Source organism: Meles meles, chromosome 5, assembly GCF_922984935.1.
Source record: "Meles meles chromosome 5, mMelMel3.1 paternal haplotype, whole genome shotgun sequence".
Lineage (NCBI taxonomy): Eukaryota > Metazoa > Chordata > Mammalia > Carnivora > Mustelidae > Meles > Meles meles.
In genome coordinates this window covers 48,828,485-48,844,630 of record NC_060070.1, presented here as the reverse complement: position 1 = coordinate 48,844,630, position 16,146 = coordinate 48,828,485, and the positions used below count along the sequence as shown (strand labels likewise).

At 40.6% G+C, this 16,146-nt stretch overlaps 1 protein-coding gene across 2 annotated transcripts; it reads right to left on the bottom strand.

The window, feature by feature from the left end:
• Nucleotides 1-8,218: 8,218 nt before the first annotated feature.
• TENT5A (terminal nucleotidyltransferase 5A) lies at nt 8,219-15,073 on the bottom strand. 2 transcript variants are annotated; one of them, XM_046006341.1, is made up of 3 exons: nt 14,744-15,073; nt 14,017-14,563; nt 8,219-12,917 (listed from the first exon to the last, which is right to left on the bottom strand). In XM_046006341.1, exons 1-3 carry the CDS (start codon nt 14,761-14,763, stop codon nt 12,141-12,143), a joined length of 1,344 nt encoding a protein of 447 aa, XP_045862297.1. In that variant the 5' UTR covers nt 14,764-15,073; the 3' UTR covers nt 8,219-12,140. The 2 variants fall into 2 exon arrangements, with proteins under 2 accessions (XP_045862297.1, XP_045862299.1); XM_046006343.1 differs by having other exon boundaries at nt 14,799-15,073.
• Between the last annotated feature and the right edge of the window lie 1,073 nt (nt 15,074-16,146).

The window sequence follows — 16,146 nt, the reverse complement described above, 5'->3', positions numbered from 1 at the left end:
TTCTGAGCAGAGCTGTGCTCCAGAAACCCTTTATAAAAATTATATAATGTCCTTGCCTCCCTTGAGGCCGACTAAATAAAAATTGCTAAGAATGGGACTTAGGTATGCATGTGTTTCCTTAAATACCATTTTAGAAGTCCATCAATTATTACTAGTACAGAACTAGGATCAGGTCCACAGATCTAATCTTGTACTTCCCCACAATGACTATGAAGTATTTTTACCAAGTGACAAAGAGTCTTGTTGACGTTATATATTGAGAAAGGCTTATGACATCACAGAGCAGAAGTTCCAAACTAGAAGAAAAATGTTAAGGAATATGCTTGGGGTAGCATAACTGAACAGGTGTGATTAGCCCACACCACAAGAAGACTAATGAACATTTCAGGAGTTAACAGAAATTTGATATTCAGAGTTTCGTAAGAGGTTAGCATGTCTCATTACACTTTGCCTTTCCTTTCAGACATTCTTAAAAAAAAAAAAAAAAAGATTCAAAAGCAACCAGCTGGTAGTATGCGTTGTCAGTAAGAAGTGACGTAGGCCAGGCTAACTGATCACTTTTTAAAGATTAAGTGGCCTATTCTCTGTAATAGGATATACAGAAAACAGCTTTGACAGCATTGAAGTAGTTTACTGAGTTCTGACTGCCAACTGAAAATTTAAATCATGCTTATTTTTCATAAGGTAATCCACTCACAATAGGCAATTTACATGATCTTATACTCGAAGAAAAGCTCTGATGCTCTTCTTGAACCTTCTACCTGCTGTGTTGCTATGATGCACCTGCATTTTGGATAGATGGTTGAAAGGAAAGAGTTGTAGAAGGGCCTGAAGACCAATTTGCCTTGTATGTCTCAGGCAGAAATAGACTCTGTGTAATCTCTGAATAAGTTCGAAAGCCCTTTATGGCTTACATGCAAGCTCCATCTCTCTAGCTCTCATTTTCTTAGCTGAAATAGGAGATAATCATGATACACTTTTTAACTAATTGTGATGATTAAATGGAAAATATAATTAGTTTATCAAATTGAATGTGTATTACTGACATTACACATCATAAGGAAGGCCTGCTATAGGGAATAATTCACATCCTGTAATCACTCTTTCTCTTAGGGGTCACAGGGTCTTAGCTGGACTGCCACTGCTCATCCTTCCTCCTGCTCTTAAGTATAGAGGATTGAGAGAAACAGCAGCACTGACAAGCCACAGCTAAGGGTGACAAATGGAGAGTTTAGGAAGATTAGAAGAAGAAAACAAAGCATTCAACATTCAAGATTTGCTTTGGAAACCTCTCTCCCTCTTCTCCTTTTCAGTTGGTTAGCTAGTACTTCATCCCTCCTAGAGTCCATTTCCTACTCGGTAAAGCGGGGAAAATAACAGTGAACCATTATGGTGTTTGGTGATTAAGGAGGATGATGTATGTAAAGTGCTAAGCATCCCCACCCAGAGTAAGAACTCAGCAAACATCATGTCCCTTCTTCTAGGTTGCCTGAATAGACTGCACTGTGGGTTGGGGGAAGGATGAGGATTTCTCCTTATATGCACATACTCTGGTCCATTTTCCAGAAGTAAAGAAAACATATTTGTTTCTACGCTCCTCTTTTATAGATTTCTTCAAGAGGCCTTAAAACCTTAAGTTGTATCAGAACCTCCCAAATTACCTTTTTAATAGAGTTTTTTTTAATGAACTGTTCAGTACTTTTTATAAAATATATCATACTGTTTCATTTTTCTTGATTAACCTCCCTAACTAACCTCCTTCCTCATGTGAATCACCATGGATTAAGTGGATTGGGACTTGCGACAGGATCCAGAGAATTCAAGTCAGTTTTAATACATATGAGTGGCAATAATTAGTTTGAAATTAACTTTTAAATGATTTTTTAAAGTCTATGATCCTTATTACACCAGACATCTAACCTGTTCAGTATTTATAAAATGATACCTATGATCAGAAGGCTTATTGTGACCATATGCAACAACAGGGCAGCACTCTGAAATTGGGGCACTCCTGACAAATCAACAACAAATGATCACAGCAGGTATAATGCCCCAGGGCAAGACTGTTTGTTCTGTGAGGCTTGACCAGCTAAGGACACCAGTGGAAATGCTGATTATCTGTTTTCAGAAGAGGCTGATGAACAGACTGCCTTTTATAATTTTGCCTTCTTCAAATAGCAAATTTCCCTCCTAATGGCCCGTGACCCTTACGTAAAATATGAAACAGACCTCAGTCTTTTTGCCCATGGCCCTGAAAATTTATCTCAAGGATTCCCTAGTTCTGAAATGTAGCATATGGTGAAAAAGAGTAGTCATTACCAGGACAACTGTAGTTCTCAATTTACAATGCTGCTAGTTTTGGTTTGGAACAAAGAGAACAGTCCCTTGGCGCTAGAAGATTACCATCCTGTTATTGTCCTTAAGGGCCAGTGCCACAGAAATGCTTTGGGCACCAGTGGCCCACTGGTCTCAACAGCCTCAAACTCAGCAACCAAGGAGAGGTAAATACTTCTGCCCTGAGAATCCCCATGAAACCATCTCTCCTTTTGTTTCATGCTTCTAACTTGCTTCAAGATGGGAATTTCTCCACCTGGGTTCTCATCCTTGCCCTTTCAAAGAGCAAGCAGTCTCCGAGATCCTATTCTTGTTTTCATAGCACTCCTGGATACTCCACTCTTTCTACAAGTTCTCAACATCTTCCCAAATAGATAGTTCATGTAACTGTTCACCTGGAACCAAATGGGACTCATTCATTCATTCACTCACCAAAATTTAACAAGTACTTCCCATGTAGCTGGCACTATTTTAGACACAAAGAACACAGTAGTAATTAGACAAACTCTTAGCCTTCATGGAATTTCTTTCTATACTGACAAACAAACTATAAATGAATTAGTTTATAATACAGTTTCAGGTAGTGACAAATGTAAAGGTAATATACATCTAAAATTAGTATAAAGACTCTAGGGAATAACTTGGTAGAAACACTGGAGGGGAAATTCTATTTTTAAGTAGAAGATCAGGGAAAATCTGAGGTAGTAACATTTCAACAACAGAAATAACAAGAACAACAACAACAACAGTAATAATATTAATAATAATAACAATAATAATAATAACAAAGTGAGGGAGTAAGAGATGCAAAAGTCTGGAGGAAGAGATTCCCAAGGAGATGGAACAATCAGCAGATACTCCAAAGTGGAAATGAGCTTGGCCACTCATACTTTCGCTAATTTCTTAATTTCACTGCTGTTGTGTGTTTTGTTTGTTCATATCCCTGTGTCAGTTTTCAATTAAATGTGCCAGTGAAAAGAAGCCAGTTTTGTATAATTCCTTATAAATCTTCAGTGAGTATCAAGCCAAAGGCATAAGAAACTATTTGTTAAATGTTTTGATGATGGCGAAAGCTACAGATTTTCCCACCCCATGAAGTCCAGGAGAGTGCATAAACAATCAGTGACAGTTATAAACGTTCTTTAAATAAGAGCTCTATCCTGACTAAATAAGTACTCTGAATGAAAATGCAACTGGTTTTACACAAATGTGGAGGGGCTGAGATCTAGGGTGCAAGGTGTTTTTGGTGCATTTCAAGCATCAGAGAAAGGGACTATCACCGCTCTGGAAAAGGCAGGAAAAAATAAATTGTAATACTTCAAGATGACAGTTAACCAAAAGTGGTTACGTAACAAACATTCAAGGGAATTTTTTTCTTTTTTAACAATTTATTTATTTGAGAGAGAGACAGTGAGAGAGAGCATGAACGAGGAGAAGGTCAGAAGGAGAAGCAGATCCTCGTGCTGGGAGCCCAATGTGGGACTCAATCCTTGGACTCCAGTCCAGGATCATGACCTGAGCTGAAGGCAGTCGCCCAACCAACTGAGCCACCCAGGCGCTCATTCAAGTGAATTTTAATGTGCTGCAGCAAACAGGATGATAGGGCAATAAAATTTCAAGGTGCATTCTAGTTAAGTTCTAAAGATTTTTGTAATAGTTTTGAAAAGAGAATGCAAGTGCCCAGAACTTCAGGGAGAATTTGTGCTTCCCTCAGCAAAAATTGCAAAACATCTACACTTATCCTTTGCTGCAAAACAAACAAATAGCAAGTGCCTGTCTATACTGGGGCTACCTGTGGGAAATTCAGCCCTGTGACCTCCCGAAAAGGCACATTTCAAGGACTATTACCTTCATCTTGACTCTCCATTAGTCCACAGTGCTCTTTATGGTGCCCCATGCAGAGCTAAGCCTTGTGAGTAATTAACCCCAGGGTAGCTGAAAAATTAATTTTCAGCAAGTAAGTTCTACTCACAGGTATAATCTAGCCTTCTAAAGGGCAATAGTCCAGGTCTTTCCCTTCTTTTTGGGTCTCAGGATCCAGCACAAGGCTAAACACACAAAAGGTATTCAGCAAATACTTAACAGATGAACCATGTCTCAGAGGGTTTGCTGCTATGGCTACTCTAAGGATGCAGTATTTAATGGTTCGTAAAGTTAGATATTAAGGTGTAAAATGTCCTTGACTCAAACTGTAGTAGAAAATTTTTCAGATTTTTGTAATCCTATATAGATTATAAGAGTTGCCTGATAAAATTTGGAAATCCTACTTAAATTTGAATTTCAGATAAATGCAGGTAAGTTTAGTATATATCCAAAATATTGCATGGACCACACTTAAAATATTTTTCATTTCTTATCTGAATTTATGTGTGCTGTATTTTTACTTACAAAATGTGGCAACTGTATTTTCAGCCATTAGGCCTTGAACCTGATTGAATTTCTCTTTTCTCTGATAACTGAACTCTAAAATACAGGCATTTTAATAGTTCTTAATTATTCCCTTTTAAAATGAAAAGGATATGAACTATGTTCTTCTTCACTTTACTTAAAAAGATATGGAAAAAGAAACTCCAGAGCATATGCAATTTGGGATTAATGCATAGAATGGCACTACCCACAGTGCCTAGTATAGTTTGTTATGTTGAATTTTGCTGAAAGAAGAAGAAAAAATAAATAAAAGAATAAGGTTTCAGCCGTTTTCTAATGACATGCCCAGATGATGCCACAAAATCTTGGCATTACTGATAAGTACACACTGTGCTGGAAAATCAATAGTTTCAGAAGGGGATACTGAAGGGAACTTTCCATTATGGAGTTTAGAAATAACTTAGCCCCATACTCATAAATTCCTATTCAGGGTGCTCCATGTCCCTAAGAAGGAAAGCACAGGCCTTGTCCTAACTAAGCTGGAATTAACGTTTTTAATTACTAAAGGTGTCTATTTTTTAAAATTGTATTTTTAACCATTTATAATAACAGTGATTGAGTTGAGAAATTAAAAAACAGGTGTCCCAGTACTTTAAGAAAATCTGAGAGGCTGAAAGAAAAGCTGAGGTAAGCAGATAAATTTTGAAAGTGGTTATATTAAATAATAATTCATATCAACACTCCCCTAAATATTCACCTCCCCTGGCATTTAGTAAAGATTATCGATTTACTCCCTTGCAAAGGGTTGTTAACCAACTTTCCAGGGTCTTCCATATATTTGAACTGTGAAAGTTTAGCCCCTTGCTCATTTTAGAACTCCATGTTTATAAATATCTACACAATCATTTGTCACTGTATTTAGTATTGGTCTTCCTTAAAACTAGAGGGGAATAGGAATTCCTCCTACTATTCTGCAAGAAAACACAGCCTATAACAAATCTCTCTTGAACTTTTTCCTTTTTCTCTAAAACTTAAAGTTTAGTAAAGCTTCTCTAAAACTTTGAAGCAAAACATGTCACTTTATTTTCACTCCTTCACATGCTCTCCTAACTCTCTTAAGTGCAGAAGACATTAAAATAATAAAATTCACTATTCACAATTATTTTTCCAAATGGACTCACTTCCCAAGAAATAGCAAGGAAGGGCCCACTCCATTTTCATTTTTCAATAAACTTTTGAAAATAGTTTTAGGTTTACAGATTTGTGAAGATAGTACAGAATTCCCCACATCCAACACCCACTTTCCCCGTTACTAAATGTCTTGTGATACATTTGTCAGACCTAATAAACTGATATTGAAACATTATTATTTCAATAATGCTTTATTCAAATTTCCTTAGGTTTTACCTAACGTCCTTTTCTGTCCCAGGATCCCCTCCAGAATACCACAGTACATTTAGTTGCCATGTCTCAGTCTTCTCTTGGCTTTGGGAGTTTTCAGATTTTCCTTCTTTTGATGATTTAAGGAGTACTAGTCTGATATATTATGGAATACCCTTCAACTTATATTTCTCTGATGCTTTTCTCATAATTAGACAGAGGTTATGGTTTTTTTGGGAGGAAGACCACAGAGATGAAGTGCCATTTTTATCACATAGCAAAGCACAGTATCTTCATCTTTTTCCACACTGTACATTTTGCAGGAAAATCACTATGTACAGCCTCACTTAAGAGGAGGGATTTAAGCTCCATCTCCTTGAGGGGGCAGTATTTACACAGATTATTTGGAATTCTGCACAAGGATATTTGTCTTTTTGCCCCATTTATCCATTCAATCATCTACTTGTCTGTGTAAACTCATGGATATTTTATACTTTGGGTTATAATCCAATACTACTTATTTATTTTGTTCCTCAAATTGTTCCAGTTTGGGCCACTAAAACTCTTCAGTTGGCTCTTGTGCTAAGTTTTGACATGCCCTGCATCATTGTGGTTTTTTCTTTTTTTTTTTTTTTAAGCACATCATTGCTTTCTGGAACTGCAAGATGGATTCTCCAGCTTCCTTTGATATCTTTCTTGCCCCAGCCCTACATTTGTCCAAGGAGACTTGGTTCCTCTTTTGGAGCATGGCATTAGAAGGCAAAAAGTGGTCTTGATAGGTGAAAGCCACTGTCATTTTAAAATCATTTTCTCTTCTTCACCTCCTAACTAAATGTAATTGGCATTAGACTGAAGAACATTCATACTGTTTATTCCAAACTTGGTTCAAAAAGGAAATTAGTTAAATTTCTGAAGTATTTGATGATTTTAACAGTTCTTATTTTACTCCATATGTATAAAGGGCTGATTTTAATTTCCTTGTTTTTTCGCTTTTTTGGGTATTAATTTTTGTTTTTCTTCTGAAAGGAACAAAATGGTTGGAGAATGAGCTTCCTAAGGAAAAAAAGGGTGGGTTACTTCTACCCAGTCTTAGCTAGGTGCAGCCTCGTAATTCAACTAGAAATAGCAGGGTGTATCTAAGTCTAGGAAGAGTTTAATATATACTATCCTTATTCAACCCTTGCTTAGAAAGAATTATATGATGACCACAGACATGTGAGAGACTAGTTACAGAAGGATGAAGAGGTGGAAACAAAGAGAATGACACATTATCACACCAAATAACCGCCTTGTATTTTTTGTGATATATATGTGAGGGAAATGGCATTTTAATACCAGGAGTGGCTCTTTCATAGATGCAGTGCAAGCATGCATTTATCCAACATCAGGACATTAAATGGCTTTAAAAATCGCAATTATGTCCTATAATAGGTCAGGCTTACCAAATTCTCATGCTACTCATGGAGAAAATCTCCAAAATTACATGAAGAAAAAAAATTTAATACACACACATATAAAAATTTAATAAATACACATACACATTTGATGATCCAAACAGGTGAGATTGAGTATCAGCCAAAGGGGTGGTTTCTTTGCACCTAACACTCACATGCACACAAACTGTAACTTATTAGATCCTATAATTGCTCTTCCTTCCACTTCCCCTTCCAATTACCAGCTTCCAATTCTTATTCCCCTTCTCTTAATTCAGAATGTAAACACTTCTGGACAATATTATAGAGCCTCAAACCATAAACAACCACTAATGACTTTATCGCAGCACTTGGGCTACTCATGAAAACCAAGGCCCATTTAAGGTTACTGGAGCCCTGTAATCCAGAGCTGTGAGTCTCTACTGATGGTGGAAAACAGGTCTGACTTCCGGGTTAGTTAACACTAAGCTCATACCCAGATAAAAAAATTTGGCACCCGTTAGCTAGACTGTTTTGGAGCTAATTGAGCTAGTGAGAGATAGGCTGGCTGAAAGCTGAACATTTTAATGTTACTGTAATTAAAATTTGCAAAGGCTATTTTTTTTCCCAAATATTGGCTTGTCTTTTCTCATGGACTCAAGCTGGGATTCAAAGGACACAGTCTTTAGCCAGAACAGACGCCGAACATAAAAGACACAACTCAATAGAAAAAAATAACTTCTTTTTATTTACAAGAAAAAAAATCCAAATATTGGATGCTGTAAACAAAATTCACAATCTGTTCCCTCCAGCACTGATTCAAACATGTCAGTTTTTAAAAAGTTCATTCTCCATCAACTCCTTTTCTGCCTGTGACACAGTCTAAAGTCAAAAAATTCCAAAAGAGTGACCCAAGGTGCAGCTTGCTGCAATAGGACATCTCAGAGCAGGCAACGGTTGTAGAGAGGTTGAAAAGAGAGAGAGAGTCAGTGGGCAGAGCCTCCTCCATTCTGCAAGTCTTTGCAGCAAGTTTTGCCAAGTTACCTTGACATCTTCCAACTTTGTACTTTTTTCCATGTATTTTGTTAGCAAGCCATTATTACAACAAAATATTACATAGAGATGCTTTCTTGGCACTGAGAAGGCTATGCTATGAGAAATCTTAAAGAAAGATTATATTTAAATAGGTGCTATATATATATATTTTTTTTTTTAGTTTTTGGTTTCATCTAATACGCTGTCTTTAAACAACAGAAAAAGCTTATTTTTGAACTGCTGACAACTTTCAACATATTACATTTCATTTACAGAATAGTTCACAATATTTATTTGACAAGCACTCCATTGAAAACAACTTTATGCACAGTAAAGCAACCAACGATAAGCTAACAGAAAGGGGTGGCAAAAATAGGATGTTCACTTTTTTTTTTTTTTAAGTTTCTTCTATGGCTTGGCTTACAGATATTCTTCCACCCTAGGATCGTTTGGAGCCACATTAAAATAGTCCACCCACTACCAAACGGAGCAGCTACTTGACCACACTTCAAGAAGGAAAAAGTCCATCTCAATGTAGGACTTCTTGAGGCAACCAGATTTACTGCCTATCAACTTTTTTAAAGGGCACTGTCACAGGTCAAATGTTCTCTGACATGCCAAACTAGACAGGTGAGAAGCGCCTCCAGAAGATAAAACTTCTTCCTGCTTTAAAGTTAACACGCTAGGCCAGATAAACACAAAAGCAAGCAAATCACAGGCACTAATCAGGAGTTGAGAGCTGTTGTTTTCTCTGACTTATACACACGGCTCTCTCTCACCAGACATTCAAACTTTTAGGTTACACATCCACAAAGAGAGACATATATTCCACTGTTTGTTCACCTACATATGCACAAGACTATAATACGTACAAAAGAGAAATAAATTATGTAAGTTTTAAAGTACTGCTGAAGGTTGTCTTGAGCACAGCCTGTTCTATCTGAATGCCAGGTGTTGGCACTTCCAACTATGCTACCAACCCTGGAATAAGCAGGAAAAGAACATAAATATTTCAGAAAATGGAAAGTATATTTTCAAATAAGGCCCCTCTAAACAAATATCCGTGTCATAAATTAACAGCAGATTGTTGCTATGGCAGAGCCAGAGATCTCCAGATTCTTGTTAATATAGTGGACGACTCACTTATCAAGAGTTAGGATGAGAAGGAAGAAAGCAGATCACCATCTGCTCCTATGTTTCCAAGTGTTCCCTTAGTTTTCTTTTAGGAAATTCCAAACAGGTAAACAGGTGGAGCTGTGGCTTCTGATAGTTAAGTATCAGGCTTAATCTGCAAATGGAATCACTTCCAGGGAATTCACAATTAATTTTCAAACCCAGGGCTGGAGTGAGGGAGGATGAGCCAACAAGGGAGAAAAGAGTTCCCTAGGAAACAGTGACTGGCAGTGCAGTAGCTGTTACAGCTCAGACAGAATTCACAGGGAAGCTGCCACAGCAAACCCATCAAGTTCCTGTTAAGGCTTCAAAGAAAGATGTGCAAAAGATAGTTTCTGATGCCTAGATAGCAAATAAATGACACTGCCAAAAGGATGATGCTATTTTCTTCCTCAGTCCCTCTTGAATTTGATGACAAAAATCTGGTAGGTTCTTCAGAGGAATTATCATAGTAAGCAGTCATCCACTAGAGTTGGTAGGAATTATGTGGCTATTTCATAATACAAAGAAAGTTTTGCATGTGTTAGTTTTGTTTTTAACAAATGCATTTTTAGAGACCAGTGTCCAAAGGAATTCAGAGCTGGGAAAAGGAACGGTTTTAGGATTAGCTGTCACTGAACTGAAATGGTAATGCCAGTTCATTTCACAAAGATTTAACTGGTCTCTTGGGAAAGAGATAATAGAGTTGTATCTGTTTCAATGCAAAGTGACTGAATTTAAAGTACAGTACTAAGTATTTAAATGCAGTGTGACAACCAGATCTAATGTGTTTCATATTGGCATGAATTTATAAAATTGTATATATAACATATTTCATATATAAATTTTAAGCAATTGTGCAAATACTCTTTAAAAAGGGTCATTTCACATTTACTAAATTCTAGTGGTCCTGGAATGCAGAAAGCATTCATTAAAAAATTCATTTATATACTAATAAGTAGTGTTCAAATCACCAGAAATTTTATTAGCAGTCAGGGATTTAAATGGACTGTTCCATGATGCACTGGATTATACACCATGGAGGCATGCAAGTACTACACAAAATAAAAGGGTTCCTACTGTCAAAATGGCAGTTCAGTACAAAAAGAGTGCTCTGCCAAACAAATATTCTCCCATTTGTAGAATTCTATGGCTCACAAAAAAAAGGAAAAAAAAAAAACTCATTAAAAATGTATAATCTCTGCTCTTCCTATCATATATATTAATTGTTTTCCTCCTTCATTTGCTTTAATTTTTTAGATGTGGGTTTTAACTCATCACTGCAATATGCCCACGTCTCATGTCATCCTGTTGAAACATAAAAGCACACAGTATTTAAACATTTTCTATTTGCTACATTATTCTAGACCATAGTCAATGTATTATGTGTATATATATATACATATCCCAAATATGTATATCTATATGCACATCATGTACACACACATACACATGTACCTATAATATTACACCAACGTTAACTTTATACAAGTATTTGCCAAGAAAAAAATAGGGCATTTCCTCCACCATTCACAAGCTTATTATGTTGTTTTATTTTTCTCTTGAGTCCCTGATAAAATAAAATAATCATTAAACCATAAAATTTTTCCATTTCAAATTTTCAGAAGGCAACAGGCACTTTGATGTTTATTGGTGTGTAACAAATATAGTTAACTCTTTATATATTCTACTATATCTCTTCTACTTGGGTATTTTTATCTGTTAAATCTTTGGTCCTTGAGTGTAATTTCTTTGCTATAGCTGTTTTTGCTTGCATTTTCATATTTTAAAAATGCAAGCTATGTACACAGCTGGAAATAATGGATTGTGTCATTAAGTTCTGCTGTTTGCTATGAGAACTACACCAACCTACTACTGTTCATTCGGAGCAAGCTGTTTCTGTTAGCGTTAATAGGATAGTTTGACAGACAGCACTTGCTGCAAGTCTCAGATAGTAATCCCAACTTTGGAGACCCTTTCTTTCCATTATTGTTACTATCTGAACTTCTGAATTGATAATTAGGTTGGGGTAAAATCTTTTTTCTGTATTTTCCCTTTTGTAAATTCCACCTTATAAGAAACTCTTTTTTTTTTTTTTCCTATGGCAAAGCTATGGGAGCAGGTACTGCAAACCCATATTGTCATCAAGCATTTCTTTTTTCCTTGTTATTTTAGGAGAACCTGGTTGTTTTGAATGACAGGTCTCTTTTGTTTCAGGATAGAATCCAACTAGGTTGGAGGAACAGATGAGAGGGTTGGTGGGTAAGGAGGGATGTTTTGAGATCATGCTCCTATACCTATGAAAAGATCCACAAGCTTTGCCAAGCTTAAAACCAGGAGCAGATCTTCATTGCACAAAGCATATCTTTAATTGGGGCTGGGTCACTCAGCCTTTGTTATTTACTTATTTACCCTATCCTGTTTGAAATGGCTTCCCCTCAGGACATTTTTAAATGATTCTTAATTGCAGGGTAGCCAAGTGGAGTATGTCTGTTGCTGGCATGTGAATACTGGCTGGACCTGTGCAATGTAGTAATTGCTGAAGTTGGCATCTGCTACATAGGGGGCCGGCTGGTAATAACAAGTGACATTAGCCACGTTAGGGATGACATTTTGGTCAGCTAGCACCCGGATAGCCAACATTGTGATAAGGTTTAAAGTCTGTCTTCTTTCATGTCCCATCAGGCACACTGTACTCTCATTCACCACTCCATGAAGGGTCATGAGATAGTCATACTTGCGGTCTTCCAATCCCACGAAGTGGTTCTGCAAATAGGACTCGAGTTTTCTCTGTTGCTCTCCAATGTCTGAGAAGTCGATGAAAAACCTGGAACACATATACCTCTGAAGGGTCTTGATCTCATCAGAGGCGGGCCTAAAGCCCCTCACTAATAGGTTGCAGTACTTAAGTAGGCCGCCCCCTCTGATTTCCTCCGGGTTCCTGGTGGCAATGATCTTGTTACAAAGGTGATCAAAGGCTTCGTGGAAATCACCATAGACGCTCTCACCAATTATTGTGGGGTGAAATGTTTCAGTCATTGGGTTCTCTGAACATTCATAAAAGAGGAGAAGAGAGTCTAATTTGATTTGAAAAGAATCTACACTAAATTCAAACTGCCTCCGGAGGGAATCCACAAATTTCAGTTCCACATTTTTGCCACTGTTGTTTGACAAGGATATAAGACTCCATCGGTCAGAGTCATTGCACACTTTAACCATTTTCTGCACATAAGCTTCCTACAATTTAAAAGATAAAACAAGAAGATGAGCAAACCTAGAAGAAATAATAAATAAATAAATAAATACATCTTCACAGTTGAGAATTATTTTGTTCCTTCCCTTTTGTTTTGTCAAGTTTCAGCAAAACACTACCTACAGTCTCAAACAGTCCTCTGAAAACAGAAAAAAAAATGCATTTAACGAGTGGTTTTAGCGTCTGGGAAAGAGACTAGAAGTAATAGTTTGAGGCTTTTGGCAGACATAGCACACTACTAAGACGTTCTGTTGTCATGTCTGACTTTTGAAATGTTATTTTTTTTAAATGGTCTTATAGGTAGAATATTCACACGATATCCACATAACACTCAGAAGACAGAAAGGCCGTCCGCTTCTCACCCTTGTCCCTCCTCACCCAGTTCCACCTCCCCTGAGGCAACTGATGAGATTAGAATCTTGTCCCTCCAGGGGTACTCTGCAATTACAATCAAGTATGAACTAAATAAATTAGGATATTCTGGGAGACTGATTCCTCAGACAATTTTAATTGTATAAAACACGCTTTGAGACAAGTGCGTGTGTTGGGGGGGGGGGTACCCACAATATCCTTCACACGTGAGCCGACAAGGAGAAGCACCACATATATCCTTCACACACGGAGTCAGTGGCATGCAGCTGAGAAACCTAATCACACTATCCAATACAGTAATAAGCCCATTGACTGGATCCTGATTCAGGCTGCTCTTTCTCCAAAAAGCTAGACCATAAAATGATTCAAAAAACGATACACATTTCATTCTTCCACTTAATCAGAATCCACTCTGGACAAGACGCAAGCAAGAAAAGCCAAAGAGTTAAAAAAAAAAAAATACGAAAGAGAAGGGAGAACAGAGGAGAAAGCAGAAGAGTTGTGGCGCTGAAGAACCAAGTGAACTTAAAACACTCAACACCGTCCACGCACCTTCGTTGACTCATTAAAAAAAAAAAATTAAAACAAAACCAAATATAGAAGCATACCCAAACCCGTCACGGCCGCAGGTCTGCGGCATCAAACGGACGCCCCTCGGCCCGCCGCACCCCAGCCCGGCCCCGGACCCAAGCCCATTTCGGGGGGCTTTACCTTGAGCGTGAGTGGCGTAATCTTTTCTTTGTTCACCCCTTCGGGTAAGAAGTCCAACAGGCAGTCCAGCACGACGTCCTTCACAGTCTGAAACTCCTCTTCTCCGCGCAGGTCGGCGCAGAAGATGAGGTCCAGGTCCTTGTAACCCAGGCCGCTGTCCTGGTGCAGAACGTGGCTGGCCGCCGAGCCGTTGAGGCGCACGTCGCGGACGCCGATACGCTTCTCGGTCAGGCGCCGCCGCACCACCTTCACGATCAGGCTCGGCTGCAGCTCGAGCGTGGGGAAGTTGCCGCGCCCGTGGATCGGGATGGTCTCGCTCAGGATGCCGTCCAGCCGCTGCACTTGCTCCCAGGTCAGCACATTGCAGTGCGCCGTGGGGCTTTCGCAATAGTCCAAGCAGTGCCCGCCGAAGTCGCCGCCGCCGCCGCCGAAGTCGCCGCCCAAGGGGATGTAAGCGCCGCCGGCTAGCTCGTCCTCGGCCATGGCAAAGTACCCTTCGCCTTCCGCCATGAAGTGCCCTCCGAACGCCACCTGGCCCTGGTCAGTCCTAAAAACCAAAGGCGGGGGGGAGGAGCGCGGTGAGGACGCGCCGCGACGGACAGGGGCCCGTAAAGAGCGCGCCCCCTCCCCAGTTCGTCCGCAAGCTCGAGGGGTCCTCGGAGAGTCTCCCTCCCCAGACCCCCCCAGTTCCCAGCCGCGCCCCGCGTCCCGCAGAGAAGCCCCGCACCAAAAGTATCTCTGATGCATCTGGAAAGCGTAAGCGGGAGTCCCGTCTGTGTCACCTGGAGGCGGCCGCCCCTTCGAGGAGCGCAGCGAGCGAGGAACCGCGAGGCGGCAACACTTCTAGGAGCCGCGAGTGCGCTCTCGGCAGCGGCGAGCGACTTAGTCCTTCCTAGACCCCGCCGCCTGCGCTGGCCACTCCCGCCCCTCGCCCCCGCCCGCGCCGCTGTAGCCTCAGCTGCGGTGGTCCCGGAGGTGGCGCCTCCAGCTGCCGCCGCAGCACACGGTACTGTCTCTGGAGCTTTAGCAGTTGTGCGGGGGAAATGTCTTCAGTACTTTTTTTATACCGGGCCTTTCCGCGCTTCCGGGGCCCGGGTGCAGCTCACTCGCCACACCCTCTTCATCTGCATAGGGCACCGCCCCCCCGCCCCGCGGGCCAACGGGCTGTGCTGAGCGGCTGGCCAAGCGGTCCGTAGAGTGCGAGATCAGTAGGTGTTTGTACGTGCATGTATGTGTGTGTGTGTTTGCACATATATTTAATTTAGGGACGGTATTCCGCTTCCAAGCCTATTTTTTCCTTTTCATCCAACAAAAAGACACTTAAAATACCTCAAGAGTTATAAGTGGCCCTAAAAACTGAGCCACGGCTGAAATCGCACAACTGTAGAAAGTCGCCAAACATAAAACTCTCTCCAGATTAAAGGTGTCGTTTTAGCTTAATGATGGGGCTCAAGGGGTTCCTCAGGACCTCCCGTTTAAACAGCATAACGGTATAAAGCTAGACCGTTTTCTTAAGCAACAAAACTGGTTCTGGTGTGAACTAAAGAGACTACTAGTCCATGCATATTAATCTCAGCGAGTGAGGGGAAGAGCGTGCTGTGTTTCGATTCTCGAAACCTCTGGAAGCGGGAAGTGCCGGGGAGCTCCAGGCGAGCCCGAGACGCGGGGGCGGGGCCGCGAGCGTGCGTCCAACCCGTGCGCACGAGCTGCTCTGGGCGTCCGGGAGCGCGACGTCGGCCAGCGCGCGTCACCGAGCGGACGCCCCGGCCTTTCGGGCGGCTGGGTAGGCGAGCGGCCAAAGGCCGAGAGCGACGCAGGCCCGAGGTAGGGCGCGGGTAGCGCGCGGCCTCTGGGTCGCGCTAAGCACTGCTGCGCGGGCCCGGACGCACCGCGACGCATTCTGTCTCGGACAGAGGAAGCGAAGCGCGTTCGTCCCACGCCAAGGTTTGCCTTTCTCAAGTAAATATAGATGTCAGTGTGAAATTATCTAGTTTTCCACGAAACGTGAAAGGACGAGTCTAAAAGATAAGAGTTTCTCTACCAAGTTCAGTCACTTAGGCAGTGCGAAAGGATGGTTACCCCCACACGCGCTCCCGCTCGCACCACCCTGTTTGCTAGAACGCTCCCCCC